Below are 22,669 nucleotides of genomic sequence, written 5' to 3'. Positions count from 1 at the left end.
AAGGCAGCAGAACTGGAAAGGACTTTGGCTGTTATCAAAAATAACATTTTCGTCGTCTCAGCTTAAATCATGTCATGCTTTAATAAAGAGATTCGCTCTTTAAAATGTTCATTCCAGTAATCCTTACAGCATAACACATTAGGCCTACGTACTGAATGTTGCTTAAATATGAGCCCCAGGTATTCATTACTTTTCTGGATAAATTGCTGGCTTTGCTCATGCTCAAATTTCTCACAGAAGTGTCATTTTATGGTTCTTGCAGTTGAATGCCACTTTGGGTGCATTACTTGCCTGTTTCTGTCTGAAATAAATTGGACGTAGGTAGCTTCCGCAGCAATGAGGAGCCATAAAAGTAAATGTGTCATTGAACAAAAACTACAATAGTAGTACTACTTGCCACTGTTACAAAGAAACACAGTGTGCGCACTAGCTATGACTGGGACAGATATTTAAGTATTAGCTTTTCTTAGCTCGTTGCTCGATTTCGTGTCGTTGACGGCAGTGTCCGCAAAGGAGGCCTCTGGTTCGCGCCAGAAAGTGCTTTCATTGGTGGAAGGGCACGGGAAGCCACGTGCACTTCACCAGTGTTTACAGTATTGTGGAAATTGTACGTTCCCTATCAATGGCGCATGCTTGGCACATGTCCAGAGATACATGTCCAGCTCTTCAGAGATACAAACTGCATTTGAATTGCGCCCACATTCTCCCGAGATGCCGAGCGTGTTTGGTTTCAAAAACGATTAAGAGAAGTGGATGCATCATCAACGCGCTACGCTCCAGAGATGTGGAGTACAATTTGGTGCTCAAAGATCGAGAGTGAAAACACCTAATCCACACCACAGCTAATGCTTAAATACGTGTTACACATTCTTAACCATTCTGTGAGTTGTTTACTACATTATTTTCTGGCATTGTTGCAAGAGATGTGTACTCCAGATTTGGGAAAAAACACTAAGCAATGTACTCAAGTTTGCCAAACTACGTGCCCCACGAAATGCCACCGTCGGGCAAAATTTGAGCATGAACGAGCAAGCGGTTTTGCTGGAAGAGTTATGCAATACAGTTAAACCTAGATGTGACAAACTTCAACATAACGGTATCCTCTGTGTAACGATTAATCTTTTCATAATTTGGTGGTCGTAAACGTATTCTTGGCTATATGAAGTAACAGACAATGAAGCCATAGAAATCGTAGGGGTAATTAATTGTTATGTTTAACTAAAATGTAAAAAATATTGAGGTTAAGGAAATCAAAGTGTTTGACAAGATAGCTTGCTTCAGGTGGGGATTCAACCCACATCTTACGCATTACGGTTGCCTGCCCCGAAGCTCGTGTACTATTTGACACTTGTGGCCAAAGGCACGTTTCATGTACGCTGCTTTGTTCATGAGCGGCACTGGTTGACACGTCCAGGGCTAATCTTGTACGCAAACAATCAAGAAAGCAGGTTTGAGGGTGGCCACCACAGTATAATTGTATGGGTGGGGGAATATTCGAAGTTTCGAATACAAGTGAAATACTATGTAATAACTATTCAGATTTGTATTTGAAAAGGAACTATTCTTATTATCGAATATTGGAAAACATAACCACACATTTAGAAACAACCAAATGTTAGTCTGCTAAACAAAGTATCGCTAAAGTACCCCAGGTGGTCAAAATTAATCCGGAGCCCTCCACTGCGGCGTGCCTCATAATGAGAACTGGTTTTGGCACGTAAAACCCTAGAAAGAAGAAGAAATAAAGTATAGCAAATTATCAGAAGTGTGATGACAAGTTTTCGAAGCAATGCAGTAATGAAATTGATTATCAAACTTTGTTTTCGGTTTTGCAGAGAAAGCATACATGACAACCTTTGATTTTTGCTTGTAGCCTGTAAGGCTTAAACTCGGTTAAACTATGTGTAAGGTTGGATAATATAAACAAGTTTTCGCTCAAAGTGGGAGTGGGTCATTGCAGCAGTTGATATCTGCACATTTTTTAAGAGGTGTAAAAATGACGAACCCTTTCTGTAGGAATTAAGTTTGTGGAATGTTTCATATTTTGGGATATTTGATCGAATATTATGCTATTTGATGTTGGCTTTCGCATGAATTTCATAATCCGAAGATTTTGAAGTATTCAAAAGAAATGAATGTAAATTTTAAAACTTGTATAATCAATAGTTTTGGATTTAATGAACAAGTTTCATTGCCATAACATGGCTCAAAGCCAAGACAAGCCAAAGACAAGAATTCTTTATAGTCCCCTTCTGACCTTTGCACCTGCTTGATTATTTAAATGTTGATCTTACGGCACCACCACCTTATTTTAGCCAGCAGCTGACGACGACTGAAGTTCCGGATGGCAACAGTTGTTTGGCTCAGTTTTTTCATACATTACGCACGTGCACAATCTTAAAAATGCTAGCCGTGAAGAAAATTTACGCCATTCAATTTTCCCCCAAGCTCACACTTTCACTGGTGAGATGGTTTCTCGGCTTCCAGACAGACCTATGGCCTCTGCAAATAGATATGCGTTGACTCGGCACAACTGTAATCTTGGTCGCCGACAGCCAGCGAAGCAGCTCTGGTTAGGGTTAACAGCCAAGACAGGCTTGGTGGTGGGCGTCAAAACGTCGTGGAAAGTTTGGTGCTCATCGGTGATTGGGCCTGAGATCATGCGCATGAGCTAGACTGAGAAGCGTCGAGTGTGCCTAGCAAGTTCGTGTGCGCTCTTGCTGTATGGAACGGGTTAACTTCGGGTCTAGGCAGAAAGCACTGAGCAGGAGTGGTATCCTTGGGTGATCACCTTTCGAGACAGTACCATCACTTCCACAAGATTTCACGCGACTCGACATCGGACGCGTCGGCACATAAGCCGACACTGTTTTGCCGCTGTGCCAACCTCTCTCTCTGCGCGCAGTGCCAGAAAAGCTGTCGGCCGCATTCATCACCGCGTTAGGTGCCAAGTCATGCAAAGTCTTGCTAAAGTAGTACTAGTATGTCTGAAAGTGATTGCACGAGAATACCGCCCCGGAATTTGTTCAACACAGCCTAAACTGCCGGCGTTGCACAGTCAAGGTCGTACTTTGTGCCATTGCCCACGTAACGACGAGCAAACGCAAAGCATTCTCACGGCCTTGACCTTGGCAAAGCTTCAAGTAAACTCAAGAACACAGTGTGCAAAAGCCTGTAAATGAATTTTCTCTGCTGTTGGGGGCTCAACTTTCATTCCTGCATATACGTATTTGGATAACCATACTTTGAAACTACAGTGATACCAGGTATGAAAATATTTCAATCTTTTTTCAAGTATAAAGAACCATTTTTATTTTTTAGATTTTTTAACATGTACTTGTGCCAAGGTTTTATGCAAATCCCACTATATGAACTATTTGCTTCGAAACTATTTGACACTTATTACTCTTCGCTGCGGCTTCACTGCAAACCCAAAGTTTCTATTCGCACAAGCCTAGTATAAATGTATGCTCGCAGTGTACGTGATGCGTACATGGTTGGGTGGCGCATAGCAACAGGCGCTATCTGTGAAAAGAGTGACAGAAAAAGCAGCAGGGTACTGGGACATGAAGTTTGTGACAACACTCGTGTTGATGAGCTTCTTGCCACAGGCTATCAAATTCAGAAACAAAGAGGAGGCTGATAAACCTTTATGCACAGTGTCGGTACTACATGGAGAACGTGCAGCGTGTACTGCGCGGCCAAGGCAGTAAAGGGAGGGGGTGAGGCCTCGGCATTATTTCTTAATTACATGGCCCAAATCTGATGGTGTCTGTCACATAAAAATACCATGTGTTCTTCTGTAAAGGCCCCACGGTGTGGCCTTTACAAAAGAACACATGGCATTACCATCAGATTTGTGGCCACGTAATTCATAAAGACCACAGCGTGGTGCCTTTACACAAGAACACATGGTATTTTGATGTGACTAAGCAGAGTGTTCATTTCCGCAGCTTCGTTACATCAAGGTTTAACTCTACCTGGTTGCCTTATTTATGCAACGGATAACTTAAATACGTTGGGCCTGTACTATTCAATGATGCTATCGTTAGACACGTGCAGTGTGTAGCTGAGTTGGAGAAGAAAATGGCTCGCTAAACAGTTTACAAGTGACACAATAGAATGGCTTCAGAAAGGTTAGATAAAGGCTGATACCTTTGTTTGTCATGCCAATACCATGCAGACGGTGCACAAAGTGCACACTGTCACCAGTTTCATTGGCACAGCCACATACTGCCGTTGTTGCGAACGTCACTTTATCCCATACATGAATAGTAAATGAGAGCGATTGTAGTAGTGCACGTGAGATTGTATGGCATTAGAGGGCATTCATGAGGTTAATCACGTGAAAAATTTACTTTGCAAGAAGCCAGCCTCCAGTTTTGCTGCACGACGCACCCGGGAAGTGAAAAGATTGACACCGCATCGATTGCACAGATGTCGGGACTCTCTGCACCCGTGATGCTTGGCATCCTGTTTACTAAAACTAACCGCTCGAGCTGTTTTCTTTCATTTAATAACTTGAGAATTAATTTTCTCAGGCACAGTCGTTTTCTAACCGTGGCAGGCAAAAACCCTATGGTTGGATGAGAGCGTGATGTGATGGTGACGCGTGCGCTGGTCGTTCTTTTTTCTAAAAAGCTGGGGAAAAAAAATGTGTCTGACTGCAAGGGCGACCTCGTCGGTCGTTGGTTTGGAGTTTTGTTTCCACGACGACCAGCGCACGCCGCTGTTTTTGACTGGGCGGCTGCCGAACCTGCACTGCATGGTTGCGAATGAGTGAGTGAGTGTGTGCGGCGTTTATTGCCTTCTCACTTTGCATGTCCAAGAAAGTGCGGTGCTTCTCTTGTGGCACTGAAGGAATTTCTCCTCTCTTTCCTGACACATTTTTTTTTGTCCTCTTCTCTTCCACTTCCTTCCCCCGGTGGCTGTCTTCGTTGAAACCCTTTAGGAACTTTAAAGCGGGAACTCCAGTCGGGCGACAACGGCACCAGCGATGCACTGGTCATCAAGCGTGCGCGCCTGGACTCAGATTTGCCGAGTGGCGCAAGTGCATCGTGCGCGTCGTCCCCTGTGCGCCTGTACATACCACCGTCTCCGTGCTACGACAGTGGCCCAGAGACGGAATACAGCTATCAGGTAAGCTACACTGCGCACTTGTTAATGCAGATAGCTTTCTTTGGCTCTCTCGCCCGCTCCTGCCGCTGCTATTCCGTCCACAGATCTGAAGCCTTTTTTGCGAAGGAAACTGCGAGGCCACTGGCAGCACCTGTGGGACACTGAAACAAATAATAAGCTTCACATGATAAAGCCACAGATAGGTTTCTGGCCCTCCGCAACAAAAACACGGCGAACTGATGTCCTATTCTGTAGGCTCAGAATAGGACATACATATGGTACCCACAGTTTTTTACTGACCGGTGATGAACCACCAACTTGTAGATGTGGTGAGAGGCTGACTGTCCTCCACGTCCTTCTGGAGTGTCGGAAAGCCGAAACAGAGAGACAGAAATATTTTCCACAAGCGTACCGATATCATGTCCCTCTTCATCCCATTATGTTTCTTGGTGAAGAACCACTGTTCAACACCAAAGCAGTCCTCGGTTTCTTGAACGAAGTTGTGTTACATGTATTTAGCCCAATACATTCGTAGCGCATCCTCTCTCCAGAGGATGCCGCTGTGATAGTAGTTCTGTATAGCACATCCCTCCAGGCCCTTGTGTTTCAAGGGCTCTGTTTAGGTAGTAGTGCTTCTTGCATATGCATATCTTGCATATATTATCATTCTTTAGCAATGCATTTTTATGTCCATAGCACACATCACTAGTCATTGCCATTATCTTACTATGTGTTGATTTTACGCACTTTACAGCGACTATTTTAGGCCCCTTTACAGCCCCGTCACATCTACTTCTCAGAATTCATCACTTCACTGCGAACTAATAAACACTGGCATGGCGCTCTTTGGCCATACCTGGCCCTTGCGCCACTAAACCACACACATTCATTCATTCATTCATTCATTCATTCTCTCGCCCGGTTTTAGTGGTTGGCAGTCCGTGGTTGGAGGTTGGAGTTTCACAGCCGATGCAAAGGGTGTATGCTCTTGTGTCGCCAAGTTGCGGGGTGGGAATAGTGTGCCAATTCTGCCATTCTTACACTCAAGCAAATTGCCGTGCTATATTGCACTGGCGAAAATGACCGAAATTGCACCACGCTGTGCCAGAACACAGGATTTGTAGACTTCCTTGAAAACCCTTGAATTTGGAAAAACGAATCTAAGGGCCTTTAACACTGCTTGAAAATTAATGTGCCCCTTGAATTCCTTGGCAAAAGGAGTTGGGGGTGACTTCTTTTAACATTCAAAGTAACAAACTTCGTATGGGGCTACGCCGCAGACACTTGTCTATCGGGAAACAATCTTAGATATTTTCTTTTGAGTGCGTCGCCAAACGATTGCAATGTGCCGTGTCCACAGCCACCGAAAACAGGCTTGTTTAAATCACTGTTGCCATCAACAATTAAAACAGACACCGACCACAGAAGTTTATAAAAGTAAAAATAATACTCGGTGTCCGTTTAAAGTGTTTTCATGTGTGTTCCTGATCAGACAGGTTTCCGTCCAATTCTTGATTTCACTGTTGCCATTGTGGAGCTAGACAAAGCCAGCTGAAGCAATGAAGAGCTGTGCCACCATTTTGTTGAAGAAAAGGTGTACGTTAGAATCTCACAAATACTGTAATCATTCAGCAACTGCAGTTTCTGCGCTTGTTCTAGCACTCCGTCTTCCTGTGAACCTCTGTCCAATTTTTGGACCTCCTCCGATAGTGATGCCTGCTGCTCTCTCGTCATGCTCCTTCCAGGGCCACGAGACGGAGTTCATCAAGGACACGAGCGACGACCTCTGGTTCCTCGAGGAGTCCTCGTCGGACGGCGACTCGACCGACGACGAGGTTACCCAGCGGCGGCTCATGCGGGTTGCAGCCCTGGCGGCCGACCTGCTACGGCGCGAGGAGGAAGGCGGCCACATCGACGACGACTGCCCGTACGAGGTGGAGTACGAGATCGAGGAGGAGGAGTCGGATCACGTTGCCGGAAAGGCGGGCAGCATCTCCTCCGACAGCGACATTGAGGCGAGTGACCTTTCCTCATGCAGTGGTGTTGAAAGTCGCAGAGCATTTTTTACAGCAAAGCTGTTAGCCTCTAGTTTCTCAGGTTTTTTCGTGGCGGGCTTGCCCAAAAAACGGCAGCTGGAAGGCCTTGTGTTTGAGTTTCCATGTAACAGAATTTTGTTTTCTCGTGATATTTTTTGTCACCGATCTCGGGGGAGTGCGGGTTATAATAGAGATGGAGAAGGAAGACTGATGGCGACACAGCAAACAGATTTTTTAATAGCACGCAAACTCGAGACTCAAACTAAAAAAAATCAAGCACACTAAAACACACTGCGGGAACAATACTAACAGATGCAAAATAAAGCCTAATATACTAAACAAGTTCTAATTCACGCCTACGCTCGTCTGTGGCGGCTAATCCTTCAAAGTCAGGCAACCCTGTCCTATCTCGCTGAAACGCACGCCTGAAACGCTACATAGAGTCACCTTGCTGCACCCGTCATTGTCTGAGTCCGAAGCTCGTCGGCCCTTTCTCTCAGAGTTCAGCGCTCTCGTCGATTCTGTAGTTGCCTTTGCCTTGCTGTCGGCGTGTCGTCTCTTTTATCGCTGGTGAGCTCGTCGGTACTTCATCGGTGATGAGCTCGTCAGTAATTCTTCAGTGACAGCGCTCGGCGTTGCTTAGGCCCACCTGGATAGGCCTAGCGTCGGGATGCGTCGCAACTTCTTCATGAGTGCCGACGTGGCGTCCCGCGGAGACTCGAACGTGCCGGTCTGCCGCAGAAGGGGGATCCTCTCTGGGGTGCCCGGTCCTGTCGCGAGAGGCTGCAGCCAGTCCAGGAGCCTCGCTCGAACTTGCCGAGGTCGACGGCCACACCTTGGACGGCCAACGTCACGGACTCAGCCAGACCCCCAAGTCTCCCGTCGCCAGAGCGTAGCTGGCGATGCGACCTTCCTGGCCCGGAGCCACGTCGATAATCCACCGACAGCGCTGTTCATCCCCCGATGACGCCTCGGCTCACGCGCCTCGAGAGCTCGTGACGTTCCGAACACTGTGCTTCACGTGCTCTTCTTCTTTTTAGCGCCGCAGGCGGCCTCTTACATATGACACTCGTATATTAGAATTACAATCTGATGGTATCATGTCTGCAGCTTGTGTGCAAGTCGTACTTTACGCGTTTTCAGACACAATTTATTTTAAACATTAATTTAGTTCAATAAGGCACTTGTGCTTGGCGGACGGCCTAGAAGAATGAGGATGGATGCTGCGATTCCGCACACGTGCCTGCGCACGTGACGTACGTCGCTTGTGGTGGTGGCGCTCGTGCGACGTCGTCTAAATGCCAGTTGAGGTGGCGGTAATTGTCTAACGTCCGCACCAGCTTCGCTGTACATCCACTTTCACAGGGCGCGATGGAGGCGGACTTTTTTTTTACAATCTCGGTTGCACGAACTTTCTTGTGACTCCACGCGTCCCTTGTATAATTAGTCTGTAACAGCGACCAAAATTTTGAATTTCCGTCGCGGTAGCGCAGTGGCTGGGGTGCCACACTGCTGAGCTCGCAGGTGTGGGTGCGAGCAGGGCCGCGTTTCATTGGGGCCGAAATGAAAAATGCCCAGGTGCTTAGATTTAGGTACACAGTAAAAAATTCCAGTTGGTCAAAATTAAATCCGGATTCCCCCATTACGGCATGCCTCATAATCGGATCGGGGTTCTGGCATGTGAAAGCCCCATAATATAATTCATAAAAAAATATACAGGTAAACCTGCTTATAACGAACCTCCATATAACGAATTCCGGGATATAATGAAGTTTTTCTATTCCCCGCCGTTACTCCATAGAAGCACACGTATTTGAGACCTCTACGTAACGAACTGGCAACGGGAGACCCCCTCGAAATATCGAATTTTCCCCGCTGACAACCTAGAGATTTCGCCCCAAATTTTGTCATTTTTGCGCGAGCAGCAACCGGAAGTACCTTCTCCACCGCGACGGAATGCGAAGCAAGCACACGTGTGCGTGCGAGCGTGTGCGAGGCCGGCCTGCATCCCTTGACCTGGCGATCTTGCCGCCGTGGGCGTGACCTTTCCCCCTCCCTTCATTCAAACCTGATCCTGCCGCTTGCATGCAGCTGGCCTAGCCCGCCAACCGGCACTCTCCTTTTCCAGTTGATGTTGCCGACACGCTGGCAGACGCTGTGACATATCACACTGGATGAACGCGGACGGCGTGTGGAAGCGCCGCTGCAGAAGCGAGCGAAGTGACCTTCGTCCTGTTGTCTATCGCTTAAACGCGAACTGAGCGCCGAGAACACACAGCACGCACAAAGCTAGAAGCCGCTGACGCACCTACACTTCCTAGACTCTGCCCCAACGCAAATCACTTTCAAGATACGGCCTGCGCAACTCGCCGCGCAGTACACAGTTGATGCCAGAGTACAGTACAACGCCGCCTGCTATCCCTCCCCCCTCGCTCCCTCGCCGGTGCTCCGAGTGCAACGGAAGAAGGTGCGCTTCCTCCTTGATTTTCCTTCGCGCGCAAGATTTAGACGTTGGCTCCCCTCGCACGTACAGCATACGGCACACGGCGATTGTGTTATCGTCCTTGGACTTTATACGGAACATCTATGAGCCAAAACCAATTTTAGGGCCACAACGCGTCATAGGCACCATCTTTAGATAGCAAATACGGATCTCAAGGGCCATACTTTTGCTGGCGGAAACCCAAAATACGTCGTAGTTGTCGCCCCCGGCACTTTGGGCGGCCAATGCCATCGTCAAGCCACCAAGCCAAGCGGCATGAAAAGTCAAAATGGCCGCTTGGGCCGGCACGGGTGGCAGTTCGCAACGTATGATGTGGGAATGGTCCCACAGTTGCGACGCAACAGCAAGGTTACCAATGCTTTGGGTTCTATGGGAGCTGTGCTGGGACCGGCCGAAAACGACGTAACAGGTGGGAAAACGCAGCACCCGGGAACGTAACAGCGGGGTTCTACTGTAACACTATACGACGCCATCGTGACGCTCGCTCTTCGTTTCTGATGCCTTGCGCTTGTGCAAAACGACACGCGTCCACGCATCCAGTACTTGGTGTGACATTCCAAGGATGAGTGCTTCGACGAAAACGGAAAACATGTGCGCATTACAATAGAGGGCGCGTTAGAATCGAGTAAATACGGTAAGCGTTTCTTTTTCGAATTTTCGTGCTGAACCTGCATATAACAAAATCCTCTTTATAACAAAGTTTTTGGGAATTTGTCAATGTCAATATCCAGGTTTAACTTGTTGATATGGTCCATGTGGGCAGTGCGACTAGTATTCTGAACCAGACACTTGAATTGCGAATGAATGATGCCTGGGTGATGCTCCTCGGACTATTGCGCTAAATTGCAGCAGCTATGCAAGTAGACGTATTTCATATCCCACTAGAGGACAGGAAATTTAATTTTCTGAGTGCCTCATTTGTCAGGCCAGCTTGACATCAGCTTAGACCACTTTTAACGTAACAGCTTACAGTGCAGAACTGGCTGTAACGTGGCCTTCTCTGACTCCCGTTTACCCTCCCATAGAGCTCCATGTACAGTGCAGGCCACTTATAATGATACCACAAGTAACGATATATCGGTTATAACGATAAGTCTACTTAAGGGGGGACGCGGGGATCAGATCGCGAAAATCACGAGAAAAATTCGGTTTTTGGAAACCCCGCATTTCGGTATCTGCAACACCTAATCTACGCTGTATCAAAATGATTTGGCTGGAAACGCACTAAAAGTGCCCGAAAAAAATTAATTTGTCAGTGCGCAGGGCGAAAAAACAGCTTTAAATCGCGCAAAATCACCGCAGTTCACGGAGCGATATCTCGTATTTCCCGCCGCCGAGCGCCGCCATCTTGGTATCGTTCGAAAGCTCAAAGTTTCGCCGTTCCGCTTCTCAATTCGTCGGTCTTCGCCATCTTGTAACAAACGCACAAACACAAAAGAATCGCGGGTCTGTTAGGGGTAGTCACACGGGCCCTCCGATGAAAGCGGGCCTGCGATTGGCTGCCGTGCTGAATGGCGTCTTCCCATTGGTTACTGCTGCGGCAGCGGGCAAGATGGCTACCGCAGTTGTTCCCTTCGAAAACCATGCCGGCGTCTTCACTTGACACGCAGAATTCGGATTTCTGAGAGCGCCCAGTTTAGTTAAGGATCGTCGCTTGTTGGAGAAGAAAGTTTGGACGAAGCACGTCTTCGGAATACAGAAGCGCAAGCCTCCTACGGCGAGAAATATACGGCGATTAGCGGAGGAGCACCCGACTGAACGTGCCGCGCTACCTTGCACCGTGGATTACGTGCCGCGCTATCTTGCACCGTGTGACTCAAGCAGCGAAACCGACAATCGCCCTGTGCCATCGGTACCGATAACGCAGTCGACGGAAGACGCGCCAACGGAAGCTTTCGCGCCTCGGCGTACGGCCGCGCGAAATGAAATTATGGGGTTTTACATGCCAAAACCACGATCTGATTATGAGGCACGCCGTAGTGGGGGACTCCGGAAATTTGGACCACCTGGGGTTCTTTAACGTGCACCTAAATCTAAGTACACGGGTGTTTTCGCATTTCGCCCCCATCGAAATGCGGCCGCCGTGGCCGGGATTCGATCCCGCGACCTCGTGCTCAGCAGCCCAACACCATAGCCACTGAGCAACCACGGCGGGTACGCGCGAACCAGCCGAGATCGTATCGACGCGGGTCGAAGGTCACCATCGCCGGCGAAGACGGTGTACTTAGTTTGATGCATCGTGCGACATGAACACGCTGCCTCTGAGCGAGCCCCAACCGTCGACGAGCTACAGTGTAATAACCGAAAATTCACCGGACAAATAGTCGCCCGAACGGCGCACTATTCAGACGCGCCTCGAGCCGCGTTTCGCGTCAGCGGTGACGGCAGAATCGCGAGCATGCAGCGTGCGCGACTCCCTTCGCGCGATGTCCGCAACTGAACGGAAGTTCAATTTGATGTACTAGCCAGGCTATTAAATTTTCAAAGCCCACCAAACGAAGAGGCAAAGGTGCAAGAAGATGCTTGACAGCACTGATGCCAAAAATTACCGCCCTGATGCGTTCTAATAAACCTGCACTGCTTGCAAAACTTTGCAGCTCGTTTTCTCAATAGTGTTTTTTTGGTCGGTCACCTCGCTCGTGGAAAGCATAGCACAACAATGGCTGGACCGATTTTGATCCAGTTTGTTTTGCTGTGATCTATGAACTGTCCTGCACATCAAGACAGTCTTGAAATGTTCATTTATTTTTCCATTATTTAATTACTTCACAATTACTGCATGGCTCTATGCAGTCAAACACAAGTTACATGCATGTCATGTTGAGTAAAAAATTATAAGGGCACTAAAAAAAAATCTAACACTGTCTTGATATAGATTAGACATCTGGGCAAACATACAAAGTATTCCCAGTTCCGTACCATGTTTCGTTACTGTGCCAGGCTTTCCACGAGCAAGGAACTTGTAAACTTTTGTAAATTCTTATAAAACAAAAACTAATGAAGATATCTTAATGAAATTTTGTATTTGTCCCTCTATTGCAATGTACAGCGTGTGTGCCAAATTTCAGCCCTTTCTGCCAAGAAACAAAAAAGTTATTTTTCATCCCCTCCTCCCCCCTTAAATGAGTATCAGCATGTGCATTAGGGCTATGAGAAGAAAACCCAAATACAATAATTCGTTACTCACTGCTTATTGTATGTAACAATGAAAATGTTGCCTTCTGGACTGGGTTTCCCATGCAAAATATTTGTGACACTCTCTGAAAAAGCTCTGAACTGAACTTGTGCAAAACAGCCTAAACTGCCACTTTCGTGCTGCCATAGTCGCATTGCAGTTGGCGACAATGTGCAATGATCGCAAAATGCCTCCGTGGTATCAACCATCACAAAACTTCAAGTGAATATTATTTCACTGAAGCACAATGCTGAGCAAGTCTGCAGGTGAATGACCTCTAGTGTTAGCATTTTAGAAAAGAATTAAGTTTTGTTATCTCTTGAAGTTCGTTTTGCGTGCCATTTTTGCAGTTCCATCTCGGTAAAAAAAATCGATTGGCCTCTGTGTAGGAGTGGCATGTTAATGACTGAAATAATGCAGCGATGAACAGTTCTGGCATTTTGAGTTTACTGATAAAGGTATTCATTCCTGGTTTACCATTTTTCCAGATATTCTTGCAGAGTCTGAATACAGTAGAACCTTGCTTGAAACGTTTTGGGAAAGAATGTGTGAAAAAATGTACAAACCGGGATACGTATGATCCAAAGTTACTACGACATTTGACAGACAGCAAGCGTTGTGCGAGTCGTTGCGGCACGAAGCACAAGACTCCACACCCATCGAGCTGGTGGGGCTTCGGGGGCTGGTGGGCGACGGCGGATGTCGTCGGAATGAAACGTGACGCTCGCATAGCACCGCTGGCAGCAGGGAATGGCAGTGCATTTGGGTTATCCCCTACTAAAAGTGTGCAGTCCATTTCGAACGGCACTACTCCCCACGCGCTGTAAAACAGGTGAAGATGCATATCCCCATAGGGTTGGCGGAGATGGCTGTGAATACGGCGTGCGATGGACCTGGGAGGAGATTTGCTGGTAGTACCGGAATAAGAAACTGAGTGCGCAACGGCGTTTTCACGCGAGATGGGTAGGGAAGTATTCTCGATCGCACGTGCCTCGCGTATTTTCTTGTTTACATGGGATCTAGTGGCCGGAAAATGTATCTTACGAACTCAGTTTGGCGATGTACTGAACGTTGGTGCCGGAAGATAGTGTTTTTCTGGGAATGGTGTGAACCGGTAAAAAATAAGCATAACTCTATTGGGTCACATTTTGTGTTCTCGATCGTGGACGTTGGCGCTGGAAAATCGTACATAACGGGATTGTATCAACGAGGTTCTACTGTAGTTGGTCGGCAACTGTAAATGCTCATTGCATGCCAAACGGTTTGGACTTGTGTGAAAGGGTTGTTGGGTTTTTTTTCATGCAGGAGTTGGCCCAGGCAGAGATCCTGATCTGTGTCGATGACGATGATGCGCAGTTTTGGGCCGACTCGTCGGACAGCTACTCCTCTGACTCCGAGATCGGCGATGCGGTGAGTTTTCTTTTTTTTTTTCCAAAAGCGTATGGAAATTTTGTAACCAGAATTTTTTGATCTGAGCAATCTCAATGCCAGCAACATTGAGAAGTGAGAGGGATGCTGATAGCCTGCCTTGCTAATTGGGAAAGCAGAGTGATGGGCGGCTTTCGCAGGGTAGTCATTCATCTACATTGTGACCTTTTCAGCCACTTATGATTTCATGAAAACCTGCTGCAATGAGAATGTGTTTGTAAAGGATGCTGACACAAGGCAGGGGGGATATTGAGAGCAGCTTAGCCCTGAAGGCGCGGACGGTCGTCATTTTGAGTGTTGCCACAAACTAACCCAGTGGCATGCATCATTAGTTGGTCAGTGGGCGCTCTTCGGTCACATGACTGCTGTGTGACTGGCCGCGTGACCTGCCACGTGACTGGCCACTCGAGTCATTTTGCATGTATTTGCGGGCTTCTTTCATGCTTGGAAAAACACTTCTATGTAGCATGTATTGAGCAACAGAAAGCTGTATCGGGAGTTTTTCGTGTTGCTAACCAATTTTCTCATTGACAATTTGATAATTAGGCCAATACTTCTCGAGTTAGATACTTAATTACACTTGCCTAATTAAATCTCAGTATTGAAAGGATTACTGGTGGCTACTCCATTGTACTGGAAACAATATGCACTAGGTTTCCTTTGAGTAATCCAATTGCTCTTTCTTTAAATCTTGGTGCATGATAGTTGGGACACCCTGTATATACACTGTAGTACTCTCGTTCAATCTGTAGCTCTTGTTCATGCTGCAGGTTTTGACAGGGGTCATTGCTTTTTGCAAAACGTAGAATTAGGACAGCAGTGTAACTCTGCCTACCAGTGCTCTATGTGAAAAAAATTTGGAAGAGTGCTTAAGCTTCGCCTTAAAAAGTGGAACGCGATAACATTCAAAGATCCCTGGCTGCTTATCAGGCTTTTTTCTTGTATATTCAAATTACAATCCGACGCTATCACGTCTTTAGGTTGTGGTTAACTCGTACTTTACGATTTTTCTGACAGATTTCACTTTGAGAAATTCAGTTTTCGTTCACTAACGCCTTGCGCCACGCGAAGGGCCTGCCCGGTTAGAGTGGTTCGGGATGATGAGATTTGGCATGATTATTTCCGCCGATGACGCCAGCGCTTATGCCGACGCCGGATTTTCTACGACACAGGGCGCTTAAATCGTGTTAAAACAAGCTGTAGCTGATGTTTGTGTCACCGCCGGCAATGTTGTGCTCGGATCACGTGGTCAGCACGGTGTGGAGCCGGCCAGCCAGCTCCCCGCCATTGTGGTGGCCATTAATCTTGCCGTTGCAGGGGTGTTTATATGCTCGAGTGTGAGTAAACTGCCATATTTGAGCAACCGACCTATGGAGAACAGCAGACGGCAATGCGCTGTGCCGCTTGGTTGTACGATTACCGCATAGACCCGTTTATTTATTATTTATTTTAATTTCAATGTTTTCATCGTTCTTTTGATTGCCTTCATCTTAGACAGTGGTATATGCAGAGATCCACCATTTCAGACGGTTCTGGTGTTCCACAGGTAGCCAGAACCGTCCAGCATGAGAAAAACAAACGTGCGGTGAAAGTGCGCTGTGCGGTGGGTGGAGCAACACTAGCAAAACGAATGCCCGGCTGTGCACTCAGGCAGCCGGCAGGTAGCCAGAAGTGGAAAATCGAAGAAGCCCAGTGCGTCTTTCTGCATGGGTGGATGGCTTCACAGACCATCCTGGAGGCAGGGAGTGTCTGCCTGCTGCGCTAATTTTGTCCGCAGTGGCATTCCCCACATCGAGGTTCCTGTGGAGGACCTTGCCGGTGGCCCCATGGAGTGCCGTGCTGTCACCGTCCTGCTGAGCTTGTGCTACGTCGCAGTAGCCAGCATATACATCCGGCCTGCTCATACCTAGGATACATCTAGCCTGCTGCTACTATTTGCCTGGCTGGGCCAGGTGTTTCTGGTATTCGGAATCTTCAGTGGCCCGTCAATCCTCTGGGGGTAGCAGAGACTGCTGCTGCACTCAGCGATGCGCCATTGCGTACAGCACTCTACGGGCAGGGCTTCGGCTGCTGAACACGGGGCAGCCAACCTTCGTGCGAGGAAGTGTCGGCGCTGCCATAGGCCTTAACCTCACCACTGAACACTGTGCCTACGCCTGGGCTGCTGTTCCGGAGACCTGGTGCTCGGACCATTACCCACTTCTTCGATGTCCAGCCAAACCCCCAGGTCATGGCTCTGTTGTAATGTTTATCGGGACGTCTACAGGAAGCATTGTGCCGCAGCTCCAACTGAAGTGAACTTCCTGCAGCACATCGGTGCCAGCGCTCTCACAGCCACTGTCAAGTGCTACGTACAACCCGGCTCTCTGGTACCTGACCTCGGGCGGCTGAACTTGTGTGCAGCCATGTGACGAGCTGAGCGACGGCCAACCGGACCAAAACAAGAGATAACTGGACATTCTACAGGCGGATTGGCGCAGTGTGCCGGCGGTACTCTAATTTCGCCGAAGACTTCTGCTCTTCCATCTCGAGCTTAAAGTGCAGTTCCCCCCCCGCCTGACACCTTCAGTGGATCCAAGCTACCATGGCAAAGGGATTGCTTCGGACCTGCCTGGGATTGCCGATCGACCACCTACTCAAACGAGCTCCGGTGGCCAAGTCCCTCCCTGCCCAAGCCCTCTAGTCTCTCCTGCAGGGACCGAAAGTATAGCAGCCCATCATAGCTGTGACAGTCAGGACACACACTGCCGAGTTGGCCCTGGCAAATCCTTTGGCTGGCCCTTTCTCATTGCGCCATCGTGGCTCCCTCTGGTACTGGCAACCACGACCGTAGGGACAACGCCCATCCCTCTCCAGCCTCGACCCGGACTGGACTGTGGCGCAGACAGCAGCCCTCTGCAGTGAACCTTTTGAGCTCCATGTACTCACCGCTGCTCTGGGTCGCACCAGTCATTTCGGCGCCCCAGTAGCTGAAGGCATGACTTTTCCAATGCTTCACAACCTGGTAGATGTTGAAAAGGCAGGGCCCTTGGAGTGCTTGAACAACGTCTGGAGCTCTGGCCGGCTGCCCGAGGCTTGGCTCACGGCCATCATTGTGCCCGTCCTGAAGGCGAAGAAGCCCGCAACGGCACGTTCATCCCACAGGCCTGTCTCTTGACCTCAACCGCCTGCAAGTTGATGAAGGCCATGGTGCTCGGACGCCTTGAGTGAATTGCTGGGGCCCTTGGCTTCCTTGAGCAGCAGATGAGCTTCCGGCGACACCATTACATCTCGGACGCGATCTCTACATTGGAGGAGTGAGGGGTTGTCTATGACGATTTATCTCGGCATTTCTGACGGGCCGTTCCTTCAGAGTTCGAGTGGGTTGCACGCCGAGTACACGAGGTCTGTCGCAGCTAGTGCACCCCAAGGATCCGTGTTGAGCCCTATTTTTTTTCAACGTGGCCATCTCACAGCTCCTGTTTGTCAACCCTTCTGATCAGCGGTTCCCCATCCACTGCTCAATTTATGTGGAAGACATCACACTCTGGACGAGGGGACTGAAAAGTAACCTCTGTTTTGTCCGGACCAGCCTTCGGCACTAACTGAATGCCGTGGTGTTTTCCTTCATATCAGTGGGACTCTCTATCTTTTGTACCAAGACTGCTGTGCTAATACATCCGAAAGGTGCAACTCGCCGCAGGGCTGTCCAGCTCACCCTCAGTGGATCCAACCTACCATGGCAAAGGGATTGCCTCGGACCTGCCTGGGATTGCCGATCAACCATCTACTCACACGAGCTCCGGTGGTCAAGTCCCTCCCTGCCCAAGCGAAGAGGGTCCAGCAGGAGATCGGCTGAATCCTCCTGTGGGCCGCGGCTGTGCATCAAAATGACCTCTCTTCCTATACAGAGCTGTGGTGACTTCCGGTCTACTGTATGCATTGCCACTTGGGTCCCTGGCCCCACCACAGCTGCAGCGGCTGAAACCTCAGCATTGGGACACAATCTGGATGTGTCTTGGCCTTCCTCGATCTTCCCAGGTGGCCGCAACGCTTGCTGAGGCTCAAGCACAGCCTCTATCATAGCTTCTCCTGCTGCACGGCCTCACGCACCTTGACCGGCTGGCCTGTGCCCTTGATGGGTCTGCCCTCCTGTCCTGCCTCCAGAGCCTACCGGCCTCATGCATGGGCAACCCATGCCACCGTGTGAGGTCATCGGCTGCATTCTTCTCCCGGCTATCCTGTCTGCCCCACCGCACGAGAGACCACTCAGGGTGACGACTAAGGGCCTGTTGCCTCTCCTGCTGACCTGCTTTTCACCCAAAAGTCACCACAGCTAAGTCTTCAGAGCTCTCCTAGAGTTCCTGGAAGCAACTGGACTGGCGTGCTCGCACTAGGGGCCTGCCTTGCTATGTACTGCCCCGCGAAATAACACTGGAAACAGCTACTGTGTAGTCTCTACATTGCATATACGTTTCCAGCAATGCGGGGAATGCCGTGGTGGCATTCGTCTCTTCTTGCTTCATGTGGTGCAAGCCAACGAACATTACGCATAGTGCCATCGCGTTTCCATCCACCGAGTGCAAGTCCATCTTTAAATATTGCTCCATGTAATTCAGGATTAGCAAGAAAAGCTGCGTAGGAAAGAAACATGGGAATGCACTCAGTTTAAGTCAACCGGAAGTTGACAACGCTTGCGTAAACAGATTGAAGGAGACGGTACATAGCGATGGCTGTGCAGTTTAAATCTTGAGGGGAAACGTCGCATCTTGAGGGGAGGGTAATATTTAACCACTCGTTCCTGTGTTATATCGTGCACTGACACGAAATTCTTGTGAGAAAGCATTCCTTGAGAAATACCCTATGTGTCTAGGCTTACAACAAAAATCGTTTGAGGGACCCTTTAAGAATGCAAAACATACAGAAAACAGATTCGAAAATGTGGCATGTTTCCTGTAGAGAATCACGGAAAGCGCACCTGCCGCGTGTGTGCCTTTGATCGACAAATCGTCTCTGGTGAATGCGTCTTTGTATCTAGCAGCTGTGGAACATGTGCTCTATTCATCTAAAGTACCTTACATCGTGACCATCACTAAGAACAATCAGCAATGCATCCCTGAAGTGTGCGTATGACGAAGCTGTTTCCAATAATGTGCAGTGTGACACCAGTGTCAGTAGAACTGGTGCAACATACAGGAATTTGCGTCAGATGTCACGGACAGTATAGAAGTGTTTGAAGACACTCGCACCGAGTACAGTCGCCGACGGATTTTCCGGACTCTGAAAATTAGGACCTGTTGGATATTCCGGACTTCATAAATGCACTATCAGAGTTCCCATAGAGCTAATGCATTTTCGCGACCGTTTTTTCGGACGAATTTAGGCCCCAAAGTTCGATTTTTCCAGTCTAAATCGCTCGTTCCGAGCCACGTTACGCGTTCTTGGAGAACGCCATGTTGGATTTTTTCCGCTGGTTTGCCCACGCTTGGCTTCCGGCGTCCCGCTGTATAGCCTCCAAGATTGGGAGCCATTCTCCCGTCTTGGAGGCCATGCCCGCTCTTCCTTAGCTGACAAAACGCTCTAGGGGACGACACTTTCATTTTTCTTTCTTTTTTCGGTCAGCACTATCGTCATAATCACTTTGCAAAATCCGTTCTTTATTATTACAGTAGACTCGTGATAATTCAAATTGATAATTCAAACTTTTGGTTAATTCAAACAAATGTCAAACTTTTGGTTGGCCCGCTACGTTTTCAATGTATTTAAGAGCCGCTTAATTTAAACTCCGTCATTCGTTTAATTCATACTTTTTGCGTGTTCATACCGAAAAATATCTACGGCTTTGTGTGCAAAATTTCAAAATTTGCGTGCTTATATAATCATAACAGTCGAAAATTGAAAAATAAGCGCCTCAAGGCTTCAAGGAAAAAGGCTTTGCTAGTAAACAAACGTTTGAAACGAAGGACAAGTACAGTAGACTGTGATGCTTCTCAACTATCTAGCCCTATTTACTGTTTCAACGATGTGAATTAGAAATCAAAACAATGAATGTGTAGTTAGGGTTTAAAAATGCTTAAATATGTGATTAAAATCGATGCCTGATCATAATCTGTACTGTCACCTTGCCCAGAGTCATATATATGAGAACTTCTGATAATTCAAACATCCAGGGGTCCCTTCGAGTTTGAATTAATGAGAGTCGACTGTATTATATTTTTTTAAAGTTCGGTTGCTATTTTGTATGTGGTGTGTGCGCCTCGGAGACTTGTGTGGCTTCGCATTTATGTGATTGGCGCCACCTCCTGTGCCTTCGCGAGAGCCAAGTGGTGTGAAATGTGGCCTCCGCGATCAGCTTCGGCAGCACGTTGTTGCTGACTCAGCCATTATGGAGTTAGCGAGATTCCACTTCTCCGCTGGGCTACGCGCTGAATGGGATGGCCAGAGTGAACGGCGCGCTGCCAGAGCTGATCGCGGAGGCTACGTGCGAAGTAATGGGGCTCGTTTCTTACATCTCCATGGCATTCTCCGCTAACAGAGATTGCCAACGCGTTGACGCTCTTGTCGACTGTATGCGGAGACGATGGCAGCCTTGCGCAAATCCAAGCAAATCTGGTCGCCTCCAAGCGTAGTAGAGGCAGGGCATTATTAAATATTTTTTTGTGCCACTCTAAGCGTAATAAATTTTCTTTTTGGGTGAACCAGTTTTTCGGACTGTTCAATTTTTCGGACCATTTTTCGGTCCCCGCGGAGTCCGGAAAATCGGTCGGCGACTGTATTGTGAAGTGTTTGCTTAGGCCTGAGACTGAGATTTCTGACACTGGTGAGCCAAATTCTGAGGTGTTCTGAGTGGTGTGAGAATATTCCTTGTACAGCTTCGCTGTCTTTGATGTATCACTTGCTCAGATTCGCACACAGCTGTGTATTAAAAAAAAAAAATTATTTCTTGCTGTCACACAATAACTTGGAAAATTCTTTAACATCAAACACAGTTATCGTGCATGAGTGGCGAATGAGAGCTGATCCACCGACCATTCCGAACCCACGAAGGACACTGCGAATGTGATTAAAGTAGAAGCCATCGATGTGTACTGCGGTGACGATCAAGCAATCTGCAATGCGCTGCAATAAATAAGATGTGGCAAAATAGCACAATTGCAATAACATAATCGTGTCAAAATCAATAACAGTTGGTTCATATCATAAGTGCCTTTTAGTATAAATTTTTTTTCTTGCTTTCAGGGGAGAAAAGCTTCATTTTGGAAAAACAAAAAATTTAATCTTCAATCATGTTAACAGTTAATAGCTTTTCTTTTTTTTTCGGTCGGTTTCGTGGTTGGTTGTCTGACTCTGCAAGAAAAATGTTCGTTCATTCACTCCTTTGCTCTCTGACTCTTTTGCACTCTTTTGTGCATTTGTTTGGGCTACATTGACTATCATGTCGATGGTTGTTACACAGTTTTTCCAACTTGTCCCTTTAGCTTTGCGCAGATGCTTAGGATCTATGCAGAATGCCCATTCATGATTGAATGATTGAAGACCAGATCTACGCCCATCGGCGAACATGCCCGGGGACGGGGCATCTAGGTCTCGCTGAAAGAATTCTTTCCAGGCCTGGCTTACGCTTTAGTGTTGACTCGGGCCTGCGCAGTGCTGTAGGGTTGTCTCCATGAGATCTTTACAAATGTTGTCTCCATGAGATCTTTACAAATTCGAAAGTTCGTGTGTGGGCAGGTATGAGTGCGACAGACTTGACAACATTCGGGGATACTCGGGGGGGCAGGACCTGTGGCAGTGCCGGCTGTGTGGCACGCGGTGCGAGCCCCACGGTCTCTCGGCCGTGCAACGGTACTGCACCACCTGCTGGAAGGACCGCTTCGGATGGCTGCCGGACCGGGAAGAGCGACACCCGCCGCAGAAGAAGCGCCGCCGGGTCCAGCGCCGTAACAGCATCAGGGCAAGCATTCGCCGCGTGTCGACCACACGAGGCAGCAGCGGCGTCAACTCGAACCGGCACCGGCTGAACAGCGCCGGTGAGGAAAGTCGGCCGGGGTCGTCCTGCAACGACAGCGTGAAGCTGCACTCGGAAGGATCTGGCAGCGGCTCGGTGAGTGATGCGAGGCCGTGGCTTTTTAGTCGCGGATGCTGCTTGCTGCAGTGTAGTAGGTGTTGCGCGTAGATTTTGTGCGGTGCTGTGTGGCACTCCCGAGGGCAGCAATAAGATGAGTCTTTTGGGTGCGTGAGGTATTTCAGAACATAATTAATACTTCAAGATTTTACTCGAGAACCGAAATATTCGTTCCAAACTTTTAAAGCTTTTTAATGTGAAAGCATTATATGGCTCATGAGGCGGAAAATCTGGAGTTGGCATGACCACAATGGTCCAAAAAGCCGAAGTGAGTGAGATGGCCCAAGTGAGCTAATTGCCGCAGT

At 48.2% G+C, this 22,669-nt stretch overlaps 1 protein-coding gene across 3 annotated transcripts in view; it reads left to right on the top strand.

Annotated features, from left to right (window-relative positions):
* LOC119465248 (E3 ubiquitin-protein ligase Mdm2) overlaps positions 1 to 22,669 on the top strand; it is a 120,834-nt gene that overhangs the window by 84,729 nt on the left and 13,436 nt on the right. Inside the window, exons 6-9 of one of the 3 annotated variants that reach the window (XM_037726041.2) lie at positions 4,952 to 5,139; positions 6,864 to 7,133; positions 14,138 to 14,242; positions 22,020 to 22,343. In XM_037726041.2, the coding sequence (XP_037581969.1) occupies positions 4,952 to 5,139; positions 6,864 to 7,133; positions 14,138 to 14,242; positions 22,020 to 22,343 (887 nt within the window). The remainder of the gene's footprint in view (positions 1 to 4,951; positions 5,140 to 6,863; positions 7,134 to 14,137; positions 14,243 to 22,019; positions 22,344 to 22,669) is intronic. The other 2 variants (XM_049656505.1, XM_049656504.1) reach the window with 2 other exon arrangements.

The sequence above is a fragment of the Dermacentor silvarum genome, chromosome 9 (assembly GCF_013339745.2).
Source record: "Dermacentor silvarum isolate Dsil-2018 chromosome 9, BIME_Dsil_1.4, whole genome shotgun sequence".
Taxonomy (NCBI): Eukaryota; Metazoa; Arthropoda; class Arachnida; order Ixodida; family Ixodidae; genus Dermacentor; species Dermacentor silvarum.
This window is presented reverse-complemented; position numbering and strand designations above follow the sequence as displayed.